The sequence below is a fragment of the Brassica rapa genome, chromosome A08 (genome assembly GCF_000309985.2).
Source record: "Brassica rapa cultivar Chiifu-401-42 chromosome A08, CAAS_Brap_v3.01, whole genome shotgun sequence".
Taxonomy (NCBI): Eukaryota; Viridiplantae; Streptophyta; class Magnoliopsida; order Brassicales; family Brassicaceae; genus Brassica; species Brassica rapa.
Window position 1 is genome coordinate 17,101,025 of NC_024802.2, and position 22,413 is coordinate 17,123,437.

The 22,413-nt window shown below is 37.0% G+C and overlaps 5 protein-coding genes and 1 long non-coding RNA gene across 7 annotated transcripts in view; 3 read left to right on the forward strand and 3 right to left on the reverse strand.

Annotated features, from left to right (window-relative positions):
* The window catches only part of LOC103835189 (NPC intracellular cholesterol transporter 1), an 8,412-nt gene extending 4,180 nt beyond the window's left edge, over positions 1–4,232 (forward strand). The window contains exons 20-39 of the mRNA XM_009111313.3: positions 55–253; positions 323–466; positions 550–587; positions 716–799; positions 994–1,062; positions 1,161–1,237; positions 1,329–1,398; positions 1,606–1,755; positions 1,951–2,016; positions 2,081–2,225; positions 2,328–2,392; positions 2,479–2,544; positions 2,677–2,770; positions 2,862–2,898; positions 2,989–3,046; positions 3,157–3,267; positions 3,401–3,468; positions 3,597–3,663; positions 3,749–3,817; positions 3,942–4,232. Of these exons, the coding sequence (XP_009109561.1) occupies positions 55–253; positions 323–466; positions 550–587; positions 716–799; positions 994–1,062; positions 1,161–1,237; positions 1,329–1,398; positions 1,606–1,755; positions 1,951–2,016; positions 2,081–2,225; positions 2,328–2,392; positions 2,479–2,544; positions 2,677–2,770; positions 2,862–2,898; positions 2,989–3,046; positions 3,157–3,267; positions 3,401–3,468; positions 3,597–3,663; positions 3,749–3,817; positions 3,942–4,037 (1,773 nt within the window). The 3' untranslated portion in view covers positions 4,038–4,232. The remainder of the gene's footprint in view (positions 1–54; positions 254–322; positions 467–549; positions 588–715; positions 800–993; positions 1,063–1,160; positions 1,238–1,328; positions 1,399–1,605; positions 1,756–1,950; positions 2,017–2,080; positions 2,226–2,327; positions 2,393–2,478; positions 2,545–2,676; positions 2,771–2,861; positions 2,899–2,988; positions 3,047–3,156; positions 3,268–3,400; positions 3,469–3,596; positions 3,664–3,748; positions 3,818–3,941) is intronic.
* A 13-nt stretch (positions 4,233–4,245) lies between these two features.
* LOC103835187 lies at positions 4,246–6,058 on the reverse strand. The gene is made up of 3 exons (XM_018653811.2): positions 5,393–6,058; positions 4,532–4,834; positions 4,246–4,437 (listed from the first exon to the last, which is right to left on the reverse strand). Exons 2-3 carry the CDS (start codon positions 4,832–4,834, stop codon positions 4,378–4,380), a joined length of 363 nt encoding a protein of 120 aa, XP_018509327.1. The 5' UTR covers positions 5,393–6,058; the 3' UTR covers positions 4,246–4,377.
* Positions 6,059–6,275: 217 nt separating this feature from the next.
* On the forward strand, positions 6,276–11,312 carry LOC103835190 (protein transport protein SEC23). Its single transcript, XM_033276341.1, has 12 exons — positions 6,276–7,233; positions 7,299–7,472; positions 7,572–7,733; positions 7,912–8,054; positions 8,251–8,326; positions 8,415–8,584; positions 8,707–8,788; positions 9,463–9,540; positions 9,877–10,038; positions 10,123–10,386; positions 10,665–10,769; positions 10,883–11,312. Exons 1-12 carry the CDS (start codon positions 6,463–6,465, stop codon positions 11,027–11,029), a joined length of 2,334 nt encoding a protein of 777 aa, XP_033132232.1. The 5' UTR covers positions 6,276–6,462; the 3' UTR covers positions 11,030–11,312.
* Positions 11,313–11,709: 397 nt separating this feature from the next.
* Positions 11,710–14,292, reverse strand: LOC103835191 (histidine--tRNA ligase, chloroplastic/mitochondrial). The gene is made up of 10 exons (XM_009111314.3): positions 13,957–14,292; positions 13,787–13,882; positions 13,582–13,670; positions 13,360–13,489; positions 13,174–13,266; positions 12,956–13,030; positions 12,757–12,874; positions 12,532–12,674; positions 12,316–12,444; positions 11,710–12,209 (listed from the first exon to the last, which is right to left on the reverse strand). The coding sequence occupies exons 1-10, from the start codon at positions 14,242–14,244 to the stop codon at positions 11,907–11,909; spliced, it is 1,464 nt and encodes a 487-aa protein (XP_009109562.1). The 5' UTR covers positions 14,245–14,292; the 3' UTR covers positions 11,710–11,906.
* Positions 14,212–18,467, forward strand: LOC117127092. Its single transcript, XR_004449837.1, has 2 exons — positions 14,212–14,431; positions 18,058–18,467. It is a non-coding gene; the product is annotated as an uncharacterized LOC117127092 (long non-coding RNA).
* LOC103835192 lies at positions 18,420–22,379 on the reverse strand. 2 transcript variants are annotated; one of them, XM_033276342.1, is made up of 6 exons: positions 21,527–22,379; positions 20,878–21,066; positions 20,604–20,768; positions 19,790–20,285; positions 18,996–19,750; positions 18,420–18,914 (listed from the first exon to the last, which is right to left on the reverse strand). In XM_033276342.1, the coding sequence occupies exons 1-6, from the start codon at positions 21,564–21,566 to the stop codon at positions 18,583–18,585; spliced, it is 1,977 nt and encodes a 658-aa protein (XP_033132233.1). In that variant the 5' UTR covers positions 21,567–22,379; the 3' UTR covers positions 18,420–18,582. The 2 variants fall into 2 exon arrangements, with proteins under 2 accessions (XP_033132233.1, XP_009109563.1); XM_009111315.3 differs by having other exon boundaries at positions 18,996–20,285.
* Positions 22,380–22,413: the final 34 nt, after the last annotated feature.

The following is a 22,413-nucleotide window of genomic DNA, read 5'->3' on the forward strand; positions in this document are numbered from 1 at the left end:
AACATTTGTTAATCTGTTGATGGATATAACAATGGGTTTTTCATAAGTTAACAGGTGGGAGTAGATAATATGTGCATATTGGTTCGTGCTGTAAAAAGACAACCTCGTGATATTTCTTTAGAAGACCGGATCAGCTCTGCACTTGTTGAAGTAGGTCCATCCATAACGTTGGCAAGTTTATCGGAAGTGTTGGCATTTGCTGTTGGAGCTTTTGTTCCAATGCCAGCATGTCGTATCTTTTCGATGTTTGCAGGTTTGTAAAATATTTGGTGCTCCCTGTGCACATTACTTGCGAGTCTGACACTGTTATATACATGTGCAGCTTTGGCTATTCTGCTGGACTTCTTTCTGCAAATCACAGCATTTGTTGCGTTAATAGTTTTTGACTGCAAAAGAGCTGCAGATAACAGAATTGATTGTTTCCCTTGCGTAAAAGTTTCTTCATCGTCCGAAGAATCTGTTGAAGGTTACTTCTAAATTTTTATAAGAATTAGTGTCTTTTTCAGTGTCATTTCCTTCAACTTAGCCAGAGATGCTATACGTTTGCAGGTGGAAGTGAACCTGGGTTTCTTGAGAGATACATGAAGGTACTTTGGTTTCAAGAACTGGAACACTTCCTCTTATAATCAATACACATATGAATCATGATATGTGCAAAACAATCACGCAGTACAGTCCGCTATCTCGCTAATTCTCTAGTCTCCGTGTTCCACAGGAGGTTCATGCACCCGTACTTGGACTCTGGGTTGTAAAAATGGTTGTTGTTGCTGTATTCTTGGCTTTTGCGCTGGCAAGCATTGTAAGTTGCTAGCTAAATTATACTCGTTGTTTTTTTTAAAACTTTTCGTTTATCATTTCTTTTGATATCGCGCTATTCTACAATAAACTATATCATTTTCAGAGGGACAGGGCATGAATTATATTGATTTTTCTGTGATTACTAGGTAGTATTTTATCCATCTGTTTAAATTTTCCGTGTTTTAATTCATACAGGCCCTAAGTCCAAGGCTGGAAACTGGTTTGGAGCAGAAAATTGTTCTTCCTAGGGACTCTTACCTTCAAGTTTAGTGTGTTCCATTTTTAAATTCTCCTTTAGCTGTTCTTTTTGTGTTCATCTCTTGCTCATTTCTCCTAATCACCGATTGGAATCTTTTCTACAGGACTATTTCGACAGTCTCGCAGAGTACCTCAGAGTGGGACCGCCTTTGTATTTTGTAGTCAAGGATTACAATTATAGGTTCTCTATCTGATACACACGCACAAACCACTCTCTCTGGTACGATTGTCGACCTGTTTTTTAATGCACTGAAATGGATTCTTTTTGGCAGCTTGGAATCAAGGCATACGAATCAGTTGTGCTCTATCAGCCAGTGCAATTCGAATTCCCTTTTAAATGAGGTAATATTAAAGATGTGGATATGTTTGAAATGATCTGCATCTTAGTCAGTAACTAAATGTGATTTATTTCTTCTAAAGTCGTCATATGAATTTTTAGAAGTTTTGTTAAAGATCACCCTCGTGGTGCCACCAAGCCCTATCACACTGAAAGGGCCACCCAAAAGGGTTCAATCCTTAACATTGTTTGTTTTCCCCACCTTCCACCAGATATCAAGAGCGTCGCAAACTCCAGAAACAAGTTACATTGCCAAACCAGCTGCGTCTTGGCTCGATGATTTTCTTGTATGGCTATCTCCAGAGGCTTTTGGCTGTTGTCGGAAGTTCACTAATGGCAGTTATTGTCCTCCAGATGACCAGGTCGGTCTAAACTCCTAGAGCTTATTGTGGAAACTACATTGATTTATCCGTTTCTCTTTTCAATCACAGAAGAAACGATACGGGTTGATAGGCTAGTTTTGATGTCTCTTTAATTGCCTTTAATCAAACATCAGTTATTTAAAGTGCAGAATGGTGTTATAGCTGCCTTCTAACTTAAATCTTCTTATGCTACAGCCACCTTGCTGCACAGCTGATGATGATATATGCAGTTTAGATGGGATCTGTAAAGACTGTACCACAGTAAGCTTCTTTCTCTCTCCCTTAACAATATCTAGAATAGATCTAATTCTTTAATCCATTGCAGTGTTTTCGACACTCAGATTTGGTTCGGGATCGCCCATCTACAGCTCAGTTCAGGGAGAAACTACCCTGGTTTCTAAATGCTTTGCCTTCGGCTGACTGTGCAAAAGGTGGTCATGGAGCTTATACGAATAGCGTGGATTTGAAAGGTACTCTACAATTTATTTAGCTAAAATCTGTTTTCTCTTTACTTTGATTCATTTTATTTGTTTTTGGTCTTAACCTCTTTGTGGAACGCTTGATTTTTTCAGGGTATGAGACTGGTGTTATACAGGCATCTGAGTTCCGTACATACCACACTCCACTTAACTCACAAGTATGCCACTATTGATTTTGGCAAGAAACTTGCTAATGAAAACTCACAGTTGAGATATCCTGACTGTCTTTGGAAAATTTCCTCAGGGTGACTATGTTAATTCACTGCGAGCTGCTCGGGAGTTCAGTTCAAGAATATCTAATTTGTTGAAGGTTTGAATCTGGTGGTGAATTTTGCTTTAAAAAGTATAGATTAGTAGCTGCCTTTGGTTGAAGGAGCTGGTCTACCAAATGTCTATTTTCTTCTGCTAAATTTCCTATATAACAAGCCTTTATTTTATGCAGATTGAGATCTTTCCATACTCTGTGTTCTACATTTTCTTTGAGCAATATCTGAATATCTGGACCGTAGCTTTGACAAACCTCGCTATAGCACTCGGTTTGCTCCCCGTCTATCCAAAAACAGTGTTTTGAATTTTTTGCTAGCTTGTACGAAATTTACAACTATAATTCCCATATTGTTGTGGCAGGTGCTATATTTGTTGTTTGCTTATTAATCACTTCCAGGTCAGTTTTCTCTCGATAAATTATGCTAAAATTCAAATATGTGGAGATGTCTTGATGTTGGATTCTGATTATTTAACCTGTCAATTTCAGTGCCTGGAGTTCAGCCATCATTGTTCTTGTGTTAGTGATGATACTCGCTGACCTCATGGTACATGTTTTATTGACACATATCCATAGATTATTGATTGTTTCATGCGATTCTGGAAGCTAATATGTAGCTAAAGTGAAAAGATAATCATCGTTGATATGATTGAGCAGGGTGTAATGGTGGTTTTGGGAATTCAACTCAATGCGGTTTCTGTTGTGAATTTGATAATGTCAATCGGGATTGCTGTAGAATTCTGCGTGCACATATCACATGCCTTCCTGGTAAGAACATGTCACCTCCCTTTGTAACCTTCCCCCGAAAACTACACTGCATATTTTGGCTGGCTCTACAAGCCATGCCACCTTGTGTCTGAAAAATAATTGATGTTTGTTTCCTGCACTGATATAAATGCAGATGAGTAATGGGAACAGAGAACAAAGAGCGAGGAAGGCACTGGAAACCATGGGAGCTTCGGTTTTCAGGTGATGAAGCTTAAATTTTCTCCAAATATTTTTTTTTTCTTCTATTCAAAGCAGCAAAGGTGTTAGTCTAATTGGTTTGGTAGTCAAATTTGTGGGACTTAATGAATGAATATTTTACTGGGGGACAGTGGGATCACACTCACAAAACTTGTTGGAGTGATGGTGCTTTGCTTCGCACGATCGGAGATATTTGTGGTAAGGACACACCCAAATACGTTGCCTTAATGCAGTTGTTGGTCTCTTGCTTGAGTTCAAATGGATATTGTATTGGTGCATACAGGTGTATTACTTTCAAATGTACTTGGCTTTGGTTATAATCGGCTTCCTGCATGGGCTCGTTTTCTTACCTGTAAGTTAATCTCCTACCATCTACTGGTCAAGCTTGAACAGCCAAGACAATATCATCCCTATCGATTGGTTATAGAGTAAGCATCTAATGGGTGATTGATTCGTGCACTCGTTGTGGGTTTCAGGTCATACTAAGTTTAGCCGGGCCTCCACAGATATACTTGGACACTGAGGAGGAGGAGCAGGGGAGAGACGGAGCTTCTTCTTCCCTATTGAACTGAGTAACTCGACAGACTAGGCTGAATTTAAACTTTAACATGTAATCTTATGATTCAAATAAGTCTTACACTCGGTCAAAAACACAAAAGAATCAATTGTGTATGCTCTGTATCAAAGTTTAGGTAACAGTACTATGCATGTTGGTACAATATGAAGAATTGAGGTGTTTGGAGCTAGATCCTACCATTAACTATCTACTTGAGAAATAAGTTGGCTTCAGAATAGATTGTGCTTCTCACAAATTCATGATAGGTTTCAAAGGAAGCTAGTTTATGTCTAAGAATAATAAAAACCTCTGATATATAAAATTATTCACTTGACATTAACTGGATTTGACTTCGTTTATGGCTTTGGAATTTTCTTGTACTCGTACGTGCTTATGTCCACCTTCCCTTGCATAGCCTGCACAGTGAGTAACCAAAAGCCGGTCAACATTTTTAGTGTTCTTCATCAAAGCTTTTTTGTTTGTTTTTGGTATGCGTCAAGTAGAAGTGACCTTGAGCTCGTCTTGGATGGAAGTGTGTTTAGGTTGATAAGCATCGAGAGGTCCAGTTCTAGAAAGAGCCTTTCTAGTCTCAATAATTTCCCATTCCTGGTCGTCTTTGACCTTGGCGATGTCTTTACTGCCTTGGAGGAGTTGGCTAAGACCAAGGGCTCCAAAAACAGTGAGAGAGATCATGGGAAGTCCGTATCGTACAAAAGGGTGTCTCCTTCCCCACCTTTTAATCGATGATGATGGCTGCTTGAGAGTAGAAGGAGATGGCTTTTGAGTCTTTGGGCCAGTTTGGATTGTTGTCATCTTTTGGATATAGCCACAAAGCAAGGAAAATTCAAGAGTTTAAAACCTAACAGAAACTACAACAATGTAGTGGTAACTGTACATTTTTCTGATGGAATTAAGCAAGTAGAAACTGTCATGCAGGAGCAAGTCTAGATAGATAGATAGATAGAGGACCATTAACCATAGGTAAATCATGCATGGAACAGAGAGAGAAGATAATGCGAAAGCCTCATTAACCTCACATATATAAACCAAGCTATATAGTTTTTAGACCATCTTCTTCTTGTGCATTTTATAAAGATGATCTTCTCCATTATTAACCATTCAAGTAGCATTCAGCGGGAGTCGGGAGATAGCTCTTATATTCTTTTTAACTAAAACAACAAGTGCATGAAGTTACTGTGAGATGAAAACCAATGATGAACAGCTTCCACTTCTTCACGATATCCTAATCCCACACAAAACCTCATTACCTAAACAACCTTATAGACTTCTGAATCAGACCCAATCGCAAATTAAGTTAGTCAGTCTATTGAATCAAAAGCAAAAGCTCTAACACCATGAATTTTTGCATACCTTTGGACGACTTGGCCAGAGAAGAAGTGAGTTCGAAAAGATAATCGGGATTAGAGATTGAAGCTGTTATATTATACAGTCCAGTTATAACCGAATAACTTTATCTATTTTAAAATTACTTTTATTTTTTAGAAAGATTCTATAAAATTTAAAATTATAGCTTATTTAAATTTATATGACTTTGAATATTTACAAAGTAATTAGTTTCAAGACTATACACTCTTAATTTTGAATAAATCAGAGAGGTTCTTATATAAATATATATAGACATCAATATTTTGGATGGTTTTGATAAAAATCAATATATTAAATTGATATATTTTATATCTATTTAGGATATTTCAGTTTGATTTGATACCAAATATTAACTCAAGTATATTAGAAACGTTTAGTATGCATAATTATTTAGATATGATTTGATTTGGTCATTGAATATCCGATTAAAAGTATTTGAGAACATATCAATATCCATAAATAAAAATGTGAAAATGACGAAAAGAATAGAAATGTAAAAAATGAAATAGAATTAAATGGTTATATCTATAAAATTGAGATTATTTTATAAAAGTTAAAGTTAAAGTTAATCTGCAACTTTTATAGATCAAAATTTTTAATACTAAAGAAATAGAAAATATATACAACTTTGTTAGAAATAACCGAAAATACATTAAAAACACACATATCTATTAAAATTTCTTTATTTTATCAAAGAAAAAATCGACTATTAATTTATAAAACAGACATTCCAAATGCTAAAATCTGTATTTAAAAAATAAGTTACTTATTTAAAATAGTTGTTCCTAAAAAATTATCATATTTCAGATATTAACTTGTTTTTATTTAAGAGATATATATCCATATTCCATAACAAGTAAAAGAAAAAGAAAAACTTTGACCCAAACCAAACCGGAACACAGACAACAGATCCATCATCATCATCATCTAGCCAATCGAATCTGACTCACGGGTTTATCACCTTCCTTCCTTCCTTCCACTCCAATCACAACTCGTAACTCCCCCTCACGCCTCTCCTCCACAATTCAATCACCGATCCGATCCGATCCGATCCAATGGCGGAGATGGCGAACATGGATCCCGAAGGCATGGACGGAGTCCGCATGACCTGGAACGTCTGGCCCCGCACCAAGGTCGAAGCCAGCAAGTGCGTCGTCCCCCTCGCCGCCTCCATCTCCCCGATCCGCCGCCACTCCGACATCCCTTCCCTCCCTTACGCTCCCCTCAAGTGCCGCACCTGCGTCGCCGTCCTCAACGCCTTCGCTCGCGTCGATTTCGCCGCCAAGATCTGGATCTGCCCCTTCTGCTTCCAGCGCAACCCTTTCCCTCCTCACTACCACATGATCTCCGAGACTAACCTCCCCGGCGAGCTTTATCCTCAGTACACTACTGTTGAATACGCGATCCCTCCCGCCGCCGCTCAATTCGATCCGAGATCCGGCGCTGCTGGTGTTCCGCCTCAGACGCCTCCTCCTGTTTTCGTGTTTGTTCTCGATACGTGTATGATCGAGGAGGAGTTGGGGTTCGCTAAGTCTGCGCTCAAGCAGGCGATCGGGCTGCTTCCGGAGAATGCGTTGGTTGGGTTTGTGTCTTTCGGCACGCAGGCTCATGTCCATGAATTGGGATTCTCGGAGATGTCGAAAGTTTTTGTCTTTAGAGGGAACAAAGAAGTATCCAAGGATCAGGTTTTGGATCAGTTGGGGCTTTCCTCGAGGAGAGCTCCTACTTCTGGGTTTCCTAAAGGAGCTCAGAATGGGTTCCAGAGTGCTTCTGGTGTCAACAGGTTCCTTTTGCCTGCGTCTGATTGCGAGTACACTCTTGACTTGGTAAGTAACGGTGGTTTGCAAATGATTTTATGTTAGTGGATTTTTAACATTCGTGTGGTATGCAGCTTTTGGACGAGCTGCAATCAGACCAGTGGCCTGTTCAGCCAGGTCATCGTTCCCAACGATGCACAGGTGTGGCGTTGAGTGTAGCTGCTGGGTTGCTTGGAGCTTGCTTGCCTGGAACTGGGGCTAGAATCGTAGCTTTGGTTGGAGGTCCATGTACAGAGGGTCCTGGAACGGTTAGAGCTTGTTGATTTTTTCAAGTTTCATGACAACATATACTGGAGTTTGTTATATCCTGAATTAAAATGTTTCGTTCTTTTGTTTTTTTTTTTCAGATTATCTCAAAGGATTTATCAGAACCTGTACGCTCCCACAAAGATTTGGATAAAGATGCTGCTCCATATTATAAAAAAGCTGTCAAGTTTTATGATAGTATTGCAAAGCAGCTGGTCGCTCAGGGTCATGTGTTGGACCTTTTCGCTTCTGCTCTTGATCAGGTATTCATGTGTCGTTATTTTTTTATTCTGCTTGATGCCCAAACTCTGATTTTGTTCTTCATATATGAGTGTGTTGTTTTTTTTTTTGCTACGCCTGATTTCTCAAATTTGTCTGATCCTGTGTTTTTTTTGATACCTAACTGTAACTGTCTTTGCTGTTGCATTTTGGTATAGTTAGGTTGGGGTTGCTGAAATGAAAGTTGCAGTTGAAAGTACCGGTGGCCTTGTTGTTCTGTCTGAAAGTTTTGGCCATTCTGTATTTAAAGATTCCTTCAAGCGGGTGTTTGAAGATGGCGAGCAGTCTCTTGGTCTCTGCTTTAAGTTAGTTTCTTCTCTGCGTCTGTGCCAACACTTTTTTATAGTTTCTTCTGTTAGTTGGTGTCGCAAGATAAGGAGTATTTTGGCAATTCAAGATCATATCTTCTGAAGCATTATACATAATATTGCTTGTGTGCTACAATAAGATATACTTTGCATCCTTTAGTATGAACTGATTACTAATTTTTTCATTTTTCAGTGGCTCGCTTGAGATAAATTGCTCAAAAGACATCAAAATTCAAGGTGTTATCGGGCCTTGCTCATCATTAGAAAAGGTTATATCTGGAGTGCTTGGGACCCTTTTTTCAAGATGTTTCGTTTGTGCTTCGTAATCTGATTTGATTTTCCTTTGGAGCCTTGCAGAAAGGTCCTAGTGTTGCCGACACAGTAATTGGAGAGGGGAATACCAATGCTTGGAAGTTATGTGGCCTCGACAAGAGCACTTGCTTGACTGTATTCTTTGATCTATCCTCAACTGGTTCAAATGCTCCTGGAACTGTAAATCCGCAGTTTTATTTGCAGTTTGTTACAAGGTATTCTGACAGCTTTTGTTTATCTCTTTGTTTCATTCATTTCTGGTTTCTTAAGCCTTTTGTCTTTCTTCACTGTGGTTTTATTCTAAGCATTGTATTTACTGTCGTTGACTGAATTGCAGTTACCAAAACCCTGAAGGTCAAACATTGATCCGGGTTACCACAATAACCAGACAGTGGGTAGATACTGCTGTGAGCACAGAGGTTCGTCGTTGTCTTGTTTTCTGCATAAATTACAACTTTATTCTCGATATCTAAAAGCAATTGTTTCTTCTTATTTACTTTGTAATCTACTAGATGTTTTCCGGTAGCTCTGTTTCTTTTTTTTTTATTGGTAGGTAACATGTTTTGAGGCTCACTCTTTCTGTGATGCTAGACCTACAAATCTGCAATCATGTTTTATTCCACACTCTGCAAATGCGCTTAACATTAGTATTGGTGTAACTAGTAAAAGCTACCTTATTGTGAATTTTGATTGATAAGCTCTAGTCTTTTAGCTTTTAATGGAACTTCTTGGAAAAGTTAGTTGGTTAAGGTCAACTTAAATACTGTTACAAAACAAAGTAGCCTGATTCCTAATACTTTTTCTATTCCTAAATATGAACCTTCCATCTGTAACCTTTTTCCCTGCTTCGCTACAATTGCATATTATGGGAATCTCAGAATTATGCTGTTTAGTGCACGATTTTGACATTTTATTCGAGTGTTGATGCAACTACCAGCTTGTTAGCCATTTTTCTCTTACATTTGATTCTTGTTACAAAATCCATGATAAGTATGGCTTCGGGTTATGTGCCATTCATGTAAATGTATTGTAGTTTTAATAGCTAAAAGCTTTCTGCCAAGCTAATTCTTTGTAACAACAACTACATTCTCAGGAACTTGTGCAAGGATTTGATCAAGAAACTGCTGCTGTGGTCATGGCAAGATTAGCTTCCTTAAAAATGGAAACAGAGGTACCTTGTATCATCTTATTATTGCTTACTACATGTGGGTTGACTTTATTTTTTTCTTGTTTCTTCTGGGGTAAAGGGTTAAGCGCATGGTGCTTTTGATGAATTTAAATTTTATGTCTCCTGGCTACATTTATTAGTAGTAGTCCAGGACCCTGTAGCATCTTTTATTTATGAGCCATAAACAAGAAATTTGTAGTATTCGTGAGGCTCTCATTAAAACTATTAAGTTATAGTTGCTATGCTTTCTGTCTTGTTGCAGTACTTCATTTAGCTTTATCTACTTGTATTTGTATGATAGTGTTGCTCATATATACAGTTTCTTATGTATTACCTCAGGAGGGATTTGATGCTACTCGATGGCTAGATCGGACTCTCATTCGCCTGTGTTCAAAATTCGGTGACTATAGAAAGGATGACCCATCCTCATTTACGCTGAATCCATATTTTTCATTGTTCCCTCAATTCATATTTAATCTGCGGAGGTCACAGTTTGTTCAGGTAGACTACTGTTATTAGATTTCATGATTTTCTGCATTGCGTATTTTGGCCTATATAGCTGAATCGTGTTTTCTTTTCTGGCAGGTCTTTAACAATAGTCCAGATGAAACTGCATATTTCCGCATGTTGCTAAACCGGGAGAATATATCAAATGCAACTGTCATGATTCAACCATCGCTGACATCATATACATTCAGTTCACCACCTCAGCCAGCTTTGCTGGACGTGGCTTCCATTGCAGCCGACAGAATTCTCCTGTTAGATGCATATTTCAGTGTTGTTGTCTTCCATGGAATGACAATTGCACAATGGCGAAACATGGGTTATCATCATCAGGCTGAACATGAGGTAACACCCGCTCTGTAATTGTAGTTGTCTGTTTAGTTGTGAAAGCACTCATCATCCAGAACCATGATTTCACACTTCCGTAGCTATAAATGATATGTTCCTTTTGAGCTCCATTGTTATAATGACATTCGCTTGGGGGTAGAAATTGAAATAGACTGAGACATCTAGTCAAGGACAAGCTATTTCCTTATAAATACAGTTGAAATAAATTTGGTTGTAGCAAGGTGGCCATGAATAATGCTGTGATATCCTAAATCACTTATGTCTTGTCGTGTCAGGCATTTGCTCAGCTATTGCAAGCTCCTCAAGAAGATTCCCAGATGATAGTCCGGGAGCGTTTCCCAGTCCCGAGATTAGTTGTGTGTGATCAACATGGATCACAGGTCAGCAACATTCTCACATTTGTTTTGTTAGCTCGACTTTGATTGATCTGATGGTCTCGTATGATTCTTATACATTTAACTCCACACATTTTTCACATATACAAAAACTGCAGGCAAGGTTTTTATTGGCAAAGCTGAATCCATCAGCGACTTACAACAATGCAAACGAGATGTCAGCTGGGTCAGATGTAATCTTCACTGACGACGTGAGCCTTCAAGTCTTTTTTGAGCATCTTCAGAAACTGGCCGTGCAATCCTGATGAATTAGTCACAGTCAGTTCCTGTTTTTCTTTGGTCGCTTAAGTTATATTGTCTTCCATACTATGTACCCAATTTAGAGCTCTTTTTTTTTTTTTGTGAGATCAGCTCGTTTACTATCCTGTCTCGTTGCCATCTTGATCTCACATAAAAAGACATCTTGGAACACAAAAGTTATTTGCATTGGATTTGTCTGAAGTAGAAATAATGGCTTTTTATTGTTTTTGGATTGAAATCTTGTATGAACAATTCTATTTTCTGCATTGCATTTGGTAGTCATGGGAATTTATCGGCTCTTGCTGTGTCCTGGTTGGTTCGATTCCGAGTTTGATTACAATATTTTTGGTTATCGTTTGGTTCTGAGTTATTATTTTCTTTTACCTGAAATCACTCTTTTCGAGTCAAAGTTCTATGGTGAAGAGCCACAAAATTTATCTTAAAAATAAGGGAAATAATTGAAATAAAACAACACAAATCATCAGTCATTGTATAACTCCAAAATTGATATCAAGTTCCATATTAAATTTTATTAAGTACCAAAGAGACAAAAGAAAACACAAAGGCTATAACTAGTAGACTAATATGGAATTAATGGAATAAAAATAATTAGAATGATAGAAATGAAATACAACAAAAAAATAGAATAAAATTCAATCTATTCATTCATAAATAAATATGTTAAGAAATAAATCTTTGTATTTTATATTATTTTTGGAATTATTGTAATGGTTATTCTATTTCATTCATAGTAAATGGTAAAAAAAATTGTTGAATAAACCTTCAATGACATACAAAGATGAGATTCTTAATATAAACCTTCCACGATCAAATTAAGATTCCATTTCAACTCAACTGCTCAAAAATGGAAATTTTCATGTATTACTCCAAGTCATTGAGTTTTACTTGGAACTGCTCACCTGTAGACAAAACCTTCACACTCACCGAACCATCTTCCCACTCTGTCTTCCCAACCAGTATCAGCCTTCTTGCGTTTATCCGAGCCGCCCTCTTGAACACCCATTTCAGCGGTTTACTCTCCAATACCAAATCAACGGTTTGGCCTTTGCTTCTGAGAGCGGTTGCAACAGTACCTGCAGCTCCTTGGAGATCTTTTTCCAAAGCACACACAATGTTCTCCACCTCTTGTCCCAATTCTGGCAACAAATTCTTCTCCTTAAGCAGCTACGTAGAAGAGGAAATAAAGGGGTTAGATATTCTCAGGCTAAAACTGAACTTTTTTCACTGCAAATTTTGGTAATGGAAAAGCAACCGGAGACTTTAAACTTACTTCAACAATTACAGCATCGCCGAAACCAAAACCACAGGCAGGAATGTCATCGCCTCCATAAGTGGGGAGTAATCTGTCGTATCTCCCACCACCACATATAGCTCGTAGATTCCCTTTTCGATCAAATCCCTGTCAGATTAACCTTTTTTTTTTATATGAATTCCTATCACAAAAACAGTAGACCAGTATCCAATGCATCATGTCGTAAAAGCTAACCTCAAAGACAATACCAGTGTAATACGCTAGACCACGCACAACAGATGCATCAAACTGTATCCACTCTGAATAACCAAACTTTTCAGCAAGTGAGAAGAGTTGTTTCAGATCTGCAATGGCTTCTCCAGCTCCACCAAGTACATCTGATTAACAAAAATTACATGTTTTTTTAAACTTATTTGTAGCTAGATAGAGGTTTCAATAAGAATAGCGAAAGGAAAGTACCTTCCAAATCATCCAAGGACTTGACAGAAAGCACTTGCAATAGCTGTTCAATAGCATCTTCTGATATCCCAGTGGACCCAAGTTCCTTTTTTATCTCATCAATTGGGATCTTTTCTATCTATGTTTCACCCAGCATATAAGAGTAAGGTGACAGAACTAAAAATAGCATAAAAAAAACATTTAGAATTAAACAACTAACCTTGTCTATAATGATACAAACTCTGCCAAACAAGTTTTCAGGTACACCATATTTTCTTAGCAATTCTTGTAAGACCTGTACAAGGAAGAAGTTATGGATTAAGATACTGCAGATGGTGCAAAATAACGTAATATCATGTTTGTCACTGCAAGCAAATAACATTCCTTGGTTATATTAAGTGTAAAGCAAGAAACAAGATGTTCAAATAAACAACATACCTTGCGGCTAGAAACTTTAAAACCAACATCTGAGGCAGTGATCCCAATTCGCTTGAAGAAGGTGACTATAGCTGAAATTAGTTCTGCTTCAGCCTAAAAAAGAAAAGGGTGAGGGGCTAATCAAGCAAGAAAATATAAGAAGGCTTTGTAAAAGCGATTACACAGCGTGAGAGAGAGAAACCATACAGTGACATGAGGGACACCAATAATATCCATATTCCACTGGTAATGCTCACGTCTCCTTCCTCTTGTCATTCTCTCGTAGCGCCAACATTGCCCAATAGCAAACCACTTCAACGGAAGGGAAACTGATTTTCTGGACCACAAAGAATATGTTGGAAGATAAAAAAAAACTATCCTCTGAAGATTCTCATTGAGAACTTAAAAAAGGAACAAATTTAATATTACCCTTTCTGAATGACAAGCCTGGCTAAAGAAGGAGTAAGCTCAGGCCTCAATGCTACACGCCGATTACCCCTATCTTCAAAGCAGTATAGCTACACAACCAACCACAACAGTCTAAGCTAATGGGTCTACACTAGAAAGAGATTACATCTATAAACTTAAGTCTAAAAGATACTAAAACTGCAACACTGAGGCATAAAGATCCTACTTGGTCTCTAATCTCCTCGCCTGCTTTTCTGATGAACAAAGCCTCCGTCTCCAACACTGGATAATCCACTTCTTCATACCCAAATAACCGTGATACCTACAAAGCAGCTTTGAGTTCAAAGTTCTATCGAAGGAACAAAAAAATTCAAATTTTTGCAAATTTGAGTAAACCTCTTTGAAATGGTTGAAGAGCCAGTTGCGGAGACGCATATCCTCAGGAGCGAAATCACGAGTTCCTTTAGGTGGATTCACATCGATCTTCTGAACTTCTTCATTCTCCACCAATGGAGCCACAATCGAACCGGACCTGCCTCCGTTCGACTTCGTCGCGGCGGCGGTACATATGAGGCGCCTAGAGTTAGATAACAGGCGAGGCGAAGAAGACGAAGAAACGAGTTCGAATCGAATAGGTCTCAAGCACGAGCTCAGTCGCGTCGTCACGATTTGAATTGCTCGCATCCTTTTTGGGTGGCTTTGACGGACGACGATGATAAAGAAGGAGAAGATATAAACCAAAAACGATTTTATTATCTAGGATATGAACCGGAATCAATTAAAGCAGATCACTAACCGGGTGTGCCGGTTACAACATCGCGTGATTTAATTCATAACTGAGCCGCTTTAACATTATTATTACCCAAAACGAGTCTCCAACATGGATCATGTAGAAGATTATGTAGAGACCGTACATTTGGTGAGTGTAGAAGAAAATCTCAAACTTCTTTCGTCTATAGTATGGAAAACTTGTCACCCACATCACTATTCCAATCACCATGGCTATTGTACCAGCTAGATTAGGCACATATGTCGGATTCCATGCAAAAGTCTTCATATATATAGAAGAAAAAAAAATCAGTTCTGAAACAAAATTAAAGAATGATAGATAATTTTTTTGGGGGTTGAGTAGGCTCCTTGGTAGCGATTGTTCTCCTTGGCCACAGAGCCGAGCTAGGTTAATGATCAACAATATTTTGATTTCGTGATAATATAATGATAAGATTAAGTTAGATATAACATACATCCATCAACTGATTGGTCATGGCCCAGTAGATAAGGAAAACGACGGTGTGAACGAGGAAAGTAAAGTTTGAGATATGTCCGAGCCAAATGTGATATTTGATGCTTGACTCTGAAGTCAACCCGACTAGTGGCAGAATCGTTGAGGCTCTTGTCACGGGGAAGAACAAAAAGGCCCAACAATAGTGGCCGACGTATCCTATTCTCAGCCCAAAAGCCCTAAACTTTGCCATCCATCTGCACCATGGTATTTTTAACTTGTAATCAACTCCTCTATGAATTTGGTATTTAAAAAAAAAAATACTCTTAGGAACACGAACTAGACCATCATAAATCGTTTTTTTTATTTAAATATATTTGAAGGTATTCAAATAAAACCTAAAATATAAGAAACAACAAAACTTACAGTTCTGCATTGTCGTGGTTATGAAGACTGACGAAATAGCTAATGTAGAGATAATTGGCGAGAGCCCAAATTAAAAGACCCACAAACAATATAGAAAAAGTAAACTCTGTGGCCGTCACTATCCCCAATGGGTTCATCACCATCATCACCCTCCCCATTCTCCCTTTTATCTTAGATTTGCTGCATTTATATGAGTAAGAATTTCATAAGTTTTTACAAATTTATATAGTCCATTATAAAACTATGATAGTATAACAACCAAACCTTTGAGTTTGGGTGGGTTTCTTCTGGATATGCAAATAGAGACAACTCAGAACCGCAATGAACATCATTGGAACGGTAAGAAGCACTAGATTTATGCCTACACACATTCATGATAAATAATAAACACTCAGAGATAAAGGAATCTGTATATCAAAATAAATGCGACAACACTTAAGTTGGGAAATGAAATACCTTGAGGACCAAAATAAGTAGTATTGAAATACTTGGTCATTTTGGGAGTCCACTTGTTTTTGAAAAGGTTAGTTGAAATCATAACCCAAACGAACATCCATCCAACAAATACAACCATCATTAACATCTTCAGCAAGTTTCTCATATCTCCCATTTTCACTTTATTGTATCCACAATATCTGATGTAAGTCTGTGTGTTGATGTGTGAATTTTTTTTGGGTTATAAGCTTTTAGATTTGTTATTTATAGAGGAGTATAAGGGTGTTATCGTAATTGTGTCATTTGTATTATTGCATAAAAGTTATATGTTTAAGAAGTAAGATGTGAGAACACTTCCCCTTCTTTTAATTATCTTATCTTTGCTGGCAGTGAATATACATAATGTATAATTTAATATAGTATTATTATATACTAGGTAAAGAACCCGTGCGATATCGCACAGAAACTGATTTTATGTTGCAGTTGCAGTTGATTCATGACTAAAACATCTCTCTGTTGCAGTTGATTGAAAGCAATAACGAATCTGGAAAGTGCAACACACACTTAAAATCACCCGGCCATGGTGATTTGAGATACCATTTTGACAATCCAAAACTATAAAACTCGCCAGAAAATTCTTATTAAGATATTATAACAATTTTTTAATAAATAATTTAGAATAAAATGAAAAGTCACAACTTTTAAAATTAATAATTATAGAAAAACATTTATTGGGGGTATTTTGTCATCTTTTTAAAAACTAATTTGTATTTTACAATGAAAAGATACAACTCTTAAAAGAATTAAAAAATGAAACAACTTTTGACATTATAATGAAAAGACACAAAATTACACATTATCTATTAATTTCAGTAAAAACACACACATTTTACACGCTAACTTGTATGGTATGAATATATATGATAAAATATGTATCTGTGTCTAATTAAAATATCAAACCAAAGACGTCAAAAATACAGTATCATATGAACATGGCTCAATGAAAATAAAAGTAGTTAGTATAACGAAAACAATTAGTTTCTGGGTACACATATTCCTTTGGTTCATGGTATTCCTAAATTTTGTAACCAGTTACAGCCATAATCAAATTCTTCAGCCAACCATTTTTTCACCTTTTCCGTTAAAACCTAACTGGGTGTTATTGAATAATTCTGTATCACTTATAATTAGTTACACACATACAAGTATGAAAAGGGACATCAGTAGAATTTGAATAAGCGACTCGCAGATATACTAGCAAAACATGCCAATTAACAAAAATACAGAAAAGCATAATGAAAATCGATTAGGAAGATATAACAATTAACTGCTGCAAAAAATCTGGAAAATTACTAATATTAGAGACTAAATAAGTCAAAATCGGTAAATAATCTGAGAACAGAATATTGTTAGTTGGCCGAAAATGAAGACGTGATTCATCCATCTCCTCTCACGCAGTCCCAAACATTCAGAAAGAGATAATGTCCTTTCAAATTAAAAAAAAACACCCACTGACTTGATTTATTGAGAACATTTTCATCCAATTTTATGTATTAATTTTCCTCTCGTACAGTTCACCATCATCTTTAACTTTTATCTTTATGATCAGTGAAATTCATAACAATGGAAGAGACAACTTCTTGATCACGTACGTGTGTGAAACATTAAGCATTATATTTTTTGTGTATAAAATTTTGACCCAAGATTGTTTAAATAGAACTGAAAAAGTACAAATAGTAACATATGCAACATTTAGAAAGTAAAACAGTTAGAAATAAATAAATATATATATATATATATATAACAATAATATATAGAAAGTTGCAGCCGTTGGGCTTTTACAACAAATCAAATTGGAAATGTACGAGTGGTAAAGTATGCAACTTTTAAAAAGTTAAGCAGGTAGATACAACAAAAGGATGCAACATTTTGTGACATTCTTTGCAACCCTTGAGAATAAAAAACACAACTCTTCACATTAAAACCTATTTGAATAGTCACAACCCTTCAATTTGAATAGTCGCATTCTTTTATATTCACAACTTTTCATTTTTTAAAAGATACTTATTAATAGTCATAACTTTTAGACAATTTTTAAAAAGACACAACCTTACAACATAGAATTTTTAGAAAAGACACAACTTTTCAACATAATTGAAGTTCACAACTTTAGGAATTAATTGGAAAAGTCATAACCTTACAACATAGAACTTTTAGAAAAGACACAAGCCTTTACACTTCTTTTTCAAAAGACACAACCTTTCAACATAACTGAAGTTCACAACCTTAGGAATTAATTGGAAAAGACACAACCTTACAACATAGAACTTTTAGAAAAGACACAACCCTTTATACTTTTTTTTCAAAAGACACAACTTTTTGAATTAATTGGGATTGCTATTATTAGTAGATAGCTCGGAGTAACAATGCTATAATTGGTTAACTAAACCGGAATCAGTGCTCTTTCTAACGTTTACCTGCTTTTTATTACCTTAGACGATCATTATCTGTGAAACTCTTTTGTGATTGAACCAATCGCGGGTCGCCACATGTCGATGGAACCCGCAAATATTACAAAACTGACCCAAGACCGATTCTTAGTTTGCGATTTTGGTGACCGTTTTTTTTAGAAAAAGTGAGGCTCTACACATTAATTTCCTGCAGAAACCGGTTTTAGAAACTGCTATAATCATGCTCTTAGAAGTTCAAATTAAAACTAGCAAACTCTTTTGATAAAAAAAGAAAAAAAAAAGAAAACTAGCAAACTCTAATGAAAAACGCAAAAAAAAAATTGTCATATGATAAAAGGTGAAATTCATAAGTGGTCTGCATATAACAAAGGCTCCTCCTCATACAAGAACCAAACAACTAAGAGCTTGTAGATAAGTCCTTAGAATCGTTCATCATCCTACTAAAATTATACAACAGAGAGAGAGATTTTACTTAGCAGAGGAACAGCAAACAAATGGAACCCAAAAGGGTCTTCCTTTCACTTTCCTCTCCACTGGATACTTTGCTGGCGAGTTCCACTCCTCACTCACTTCTCTCCTCTCTGGCCACCCACCCTCGTCTTCAGGGGATGTCCCTTGCTCCAGTATCGAACTCACTCTCGGTATATTACTTGCTGCCTCTACCCTTGGTGACCTTGCTTCGTTCAAAAGGTTCTTCAGCGGGACATGCTGCTCCTTTGCTGTGCTCCAGCTTGTTGTGATCTCTTGGTTCTTCGACAGACAAACATCAAGTGATGATGATTGAGATTCGTCACTATGTCCTGTTCAAATAAAAAAACTCGACTTAATGGTGCATAATAATAACATTCCCTTTTCAATGAGTGAAGGTGAAGTAGTAGCACCTGAAACGGCATTAGATGTAGTGACTATCGGACTCAAAACCAGAGATCTAATGTGTGCTTCTGACAGATTCTGCAACCTCCCGTAATCTCTATGGTCATTTGATCCAATTGTCACAGGGACTTCAGCATAATTGTTGTGTGCTTTGTCATTACCATCAATCTCATTTGCTTGAATAACCCCTAAGCCACCAACAACTCTATTGGATTCTGTCCTTCCGCTTTCCACCAACTTCTGATTAGTTTTAGTGCAATCTTCTTCATCAGTACTTTCACAAGCTTCAGCACCGATTTGGAGGATGGAGTCTTTAGATGTGTCTGTTGAACTTTTATCCTGAACGCTTGGTGGTTCATCTCCCTCTAATGCAACATACACTGGAGAAACGTAGTGTTCAACAGGACAAGTTGATTGAGAACTGAGCTCGCTAATTGTGCTCTTCTCCTCAGCTACAACATTTGATTGGATAAGTTCACTCTCACGACCAATGAGAACTGAATGGCTCACATCAGCATTAGGATCTACTGCAGGTAGGGAAGTTGTCACGGTCTCTGATTCAACAGTTTCTTGGGAAGCACCAAAAGATGATTCAGGTTTCATTTTGATATCTTCAGCAGGGTCAATCTTGGGCATTACTATGCTCTCTGCGCTGGGGAGCCCAGCCAAAGAAGTATGGCCTTGAGGTTCAGTTTTGTCTGCCAAGGGAAGTTTGTCTGGTGAAGGAACTTCCCTGCCAATACTTAAGCCTTCAGGCTGATCGCCTGAATTATCTGCCTGAGTAAGAGTACCAGTTTCACTTTCTTCAAGGGCTTTGGTACCATGCAAAGAGACATGAGCATTTTCTGCAAAAGGTATGGCATCAAGAGCAGATAGACTGGTGTTGATATCTTGGTCTGCAATGGTTTCTACAGGAGGAGTATCGACCGGAGTCTTATCACCCACTGTATAGTCATCAGCTTCACCAGGAGGATTCATATTCATTTCTTCAAATCCATGGGGACCCTCCAAGTCTGAGTAAATCACTTCATCGTTCCATGAAGTATCCACTCTCTTTCCTAACGCAGATGCTGCTAACATAGATTCAGATTCATCCGCTACGTTTCCTTTGCATTCTGTCTCTAATCCAACATTTGATATGGTACTACGACCATCATGAATGACCTGAGATGAACTTTCTCCACATGTATCCGCTGCTTCAGCTGAACTTGGGAAGTTCTCAAGGACTTGGACAGGTAGAAGAACATCCAAACTCTCTTGAACCACTTCAGAGCTTTTGTTGCACTCCTGAGCTTCACCTGAAACGTTTCATATCAATCGTCAAAATAGAACAGGCAAAACAAGAAAGCCAAACGGTAATAAAACCGATAAAATGTAATAATCAGATGGCTTATGAAGTGAATTGTGTTTCCCTTTGAGATAGATAATAAGATTTGGCTACAGGTTTGATTTCTCGCAAGGAAAAAAAATAATAATCAAGACTTAATATCTTAGAAAGACAGAGCCTACCAAACACATTAAAATATCACAAAAAGAATACCATGTTTCACCAAATAGCAGCATCAAAGGTAACATTATATCTATGAATTGTTTTATCAAAAGAATGTAAAACTCACCAAGATCCGTAGCACTCTTTGCCATACCATTTGCTGGTGTCTCCTCCTCCTCCTTTTCCTTGACAGAATCAGACACAACGCTGCTAGAAAATTCACAAACAGCATCTGCAAACACATCTTCTTCACTTATTCTATCACCAATTCTCTCATCCACAACTCTTGGACCTGACCCCGACATCAAACACACATTTAGCATCAAGGAACAAACAACAATGACACAGGTTAAACAGTGTTCTTTCTACTTTTTACCACCACAAGTCACAAATGTTCTTACTTGGGGTTTTTGGCTCATCATCCAAACATTGTCCTTTCTGAAAATCAAGATTCTGGTGGTCGGAACCAAGGATCTCAAATCCTTTGATGGTTCCACATATTTTCTTGTGGGCACGCCGGTTTTTAGCACTAGGATGTGGATTTGGGTAATTCCAACCACATTTACTGCAGACATGGCTCTTACCTCCTCCTGTAAAAAAAAAAAGAAGAACAGATTTCACAAAGATATTCTTCTTCAGTGTCTATATACTTCAAAATTGATATATTCTGATTAAGAAAAACTTAAAAAATATCAGAAAGTAAACTCATTAAACAAATAGAGAATACAGGACAAAAAAAAGGAAGAAGCCATTATTGCAAAAGCCAAATTTTGCTAGAAAGCTACAAAAATCATATAGAAAGAGAAAAACAATTTATTTTTATGCACATTGATTTTTAAAAAAGACATGAACAGGCTGATAATATTAACAAACAGTAAGAAAAAAAGAGGGAAATCAAAAATGATATGATAAACTGAGAAGCAGAAATTACAAAGAGACAACAAGGTAAGAGAGAGAAAATCAACTAAGAATGATACGACATTGAAAGATCCAAAAATTGAGACTTCAGAAAGAAAACCATAAACACATTGGTAATGATTAAGAAGAAACCTGGAGAGTGTTGTGTAATGTTGTGTTCCTGAGAATCCATGTGTGTGTGTGTGTGTTTTTTCTGTTGCTCTAGGTTTAAAGAGAAGGAGAGGAGTTACAAAGAAAGAATGTTTTGGAGTTAAAAAAGTTACAAAAGCAAATGTCTTTGTTGGAAAACGAAGAAGCGAAGCAAAAGCCCACTCAGATAAGTTAACCAAACGCCCGATCGGTGAGTGGGGCCCATTATTTCGTATAATTGTACGGAGATATTTTTTGTATGAAGTATTTCATTGGCTCATTGCTAATTCTCACTTGATCATTATCATTCTTGGTGACGTTTGTTAGTTACCAACTGATCGTTAGCTTCTCCACTTAACAAAACCCAAAATTAAATTATTTTTACTCAACAAATAATAATGAGTTTTTGGTTCAGATCCAGCTACTGGATTCATTCCGTAGTTCCCATAACTTATTGTACTTTTGTCACATGAATGTCTTCATTACCCAAAGCCAAAAGCAATTCAGGTTCGCTTCTCACGTGACTTTCAAGAGACTTTATAGACCCTACCAGCCTAGTCCAAAGGAGAAAATATATTGTGGTTATAACATTTCATTTCTTTATTTGATTTTCTTCTCACTCTTTAGAATAAAAAATTAATTTTGTTTTGCCAGGGATCAATCAAACATCCACCATGCATTTTGTACCGAGACAATAAAAACAAAAAAAACGGTACAGAAGAAAATAAATATAAGCAATAACTTTGATTACAAAAGATCCACAATAATTACTTTTCAAGATTATAAAAGCGACAGAAAAGGAGAGATGTCAAATCTATAAGATTCATTTACTGCAGAGAGTAGCGTCAATTTTGGCTTTGCTGAAATGAAATTATTCTATACAAAATAGA

What these genes read in the sequence shown, in the direction of transcription:
- LOC103835187 (XM_018653811.2), bottom strand. Translation starts at nt 4,834, where the DNA reads ATGACAACAATCCAAACTGGCCCAAAGACTCAAAAGCCATCTCCTTCT. An exon ending in CCATCCAAGACGAGCTCAAG is followed by an intron (nt 4,438 to 4,531) that starts GTCACTTCTACT and finishes CTCACTGTGCAG; the next exon opens with GCTATGCAAGGGAAGGTGGA.
- LOC103835190 (XM_033276341.1), top strand. Translation starts at nt 6,463, where the DNA reads ATGGCGGAGATGGCGAACATGGATCCCGAAGGCATGGACGGAGTCCGC. An exon ending in TCGCTTCTGCTCTTGATCAG is followed by an intron (nt 7,734 to 7,911) that starts GTATTCATGTGT and finishes TGGTATAGTTAG; the next exon opens with GTTGGGGTTGCTGAAATGAA. An exon ending in ATCATCAGGCTGAACATGAG is followed by an intron (nt 10,387 to 10,664) that starts GTAACACCCGCT and finishes TTGTCGTGTCAG; the next exon opens with GCATTTGCTCAGCTATTGCA.
- LOC103835192 (XM_009111315.3), bottom strand. Translation starts at nt 21,566, where the DNA reads ATGGATTCTCAGGAACACAACATTACACAACACTCTCCAG. An exon ending in TGATGAGCCAAAAACCCCAA is followed by an intron (nt 20,769 to 20,877) that starts GTAAGAACATTT and finishes TGTCGGGGTCAG; the next exon opens with GTCCAAGAGTTGTGGATGAG. An exon ending in TACATCTAATGCCGTTTCAG is followed by an intron (nt 18,915 to 18,995) that starts GTGCTACTACTT and finishes TTATTTGAACAG; the next exon opens with GACATAGTGACGAATCTCAA.
- LOC103835191 (XM_009111314.3), bottom strand. Translation starts at nt 14,244, where the DNA reads ATGCGAGCAATTCAAATCGTGACGACGCGACTGAGCTCGTGCTTGAGA. An exon ending in TCTTCAACCATTTCAAAGAG is followed by an intron (nt 13,883 to 13,956) that starts GTTTACTCAAAT and finishes GCTGCTTTGTAG; the next exon opens with GTATCACGGTTATTTGGGTA. An exon ending in ACACTGGTATTGTCTTTGAG is followed by an intron (nt 12,445 to 12,531) that starts GTTAGCTTTTAC and finishes TTAATCTGACAG; the next exon opens with GGATTTGATCGAAAAGGGAA.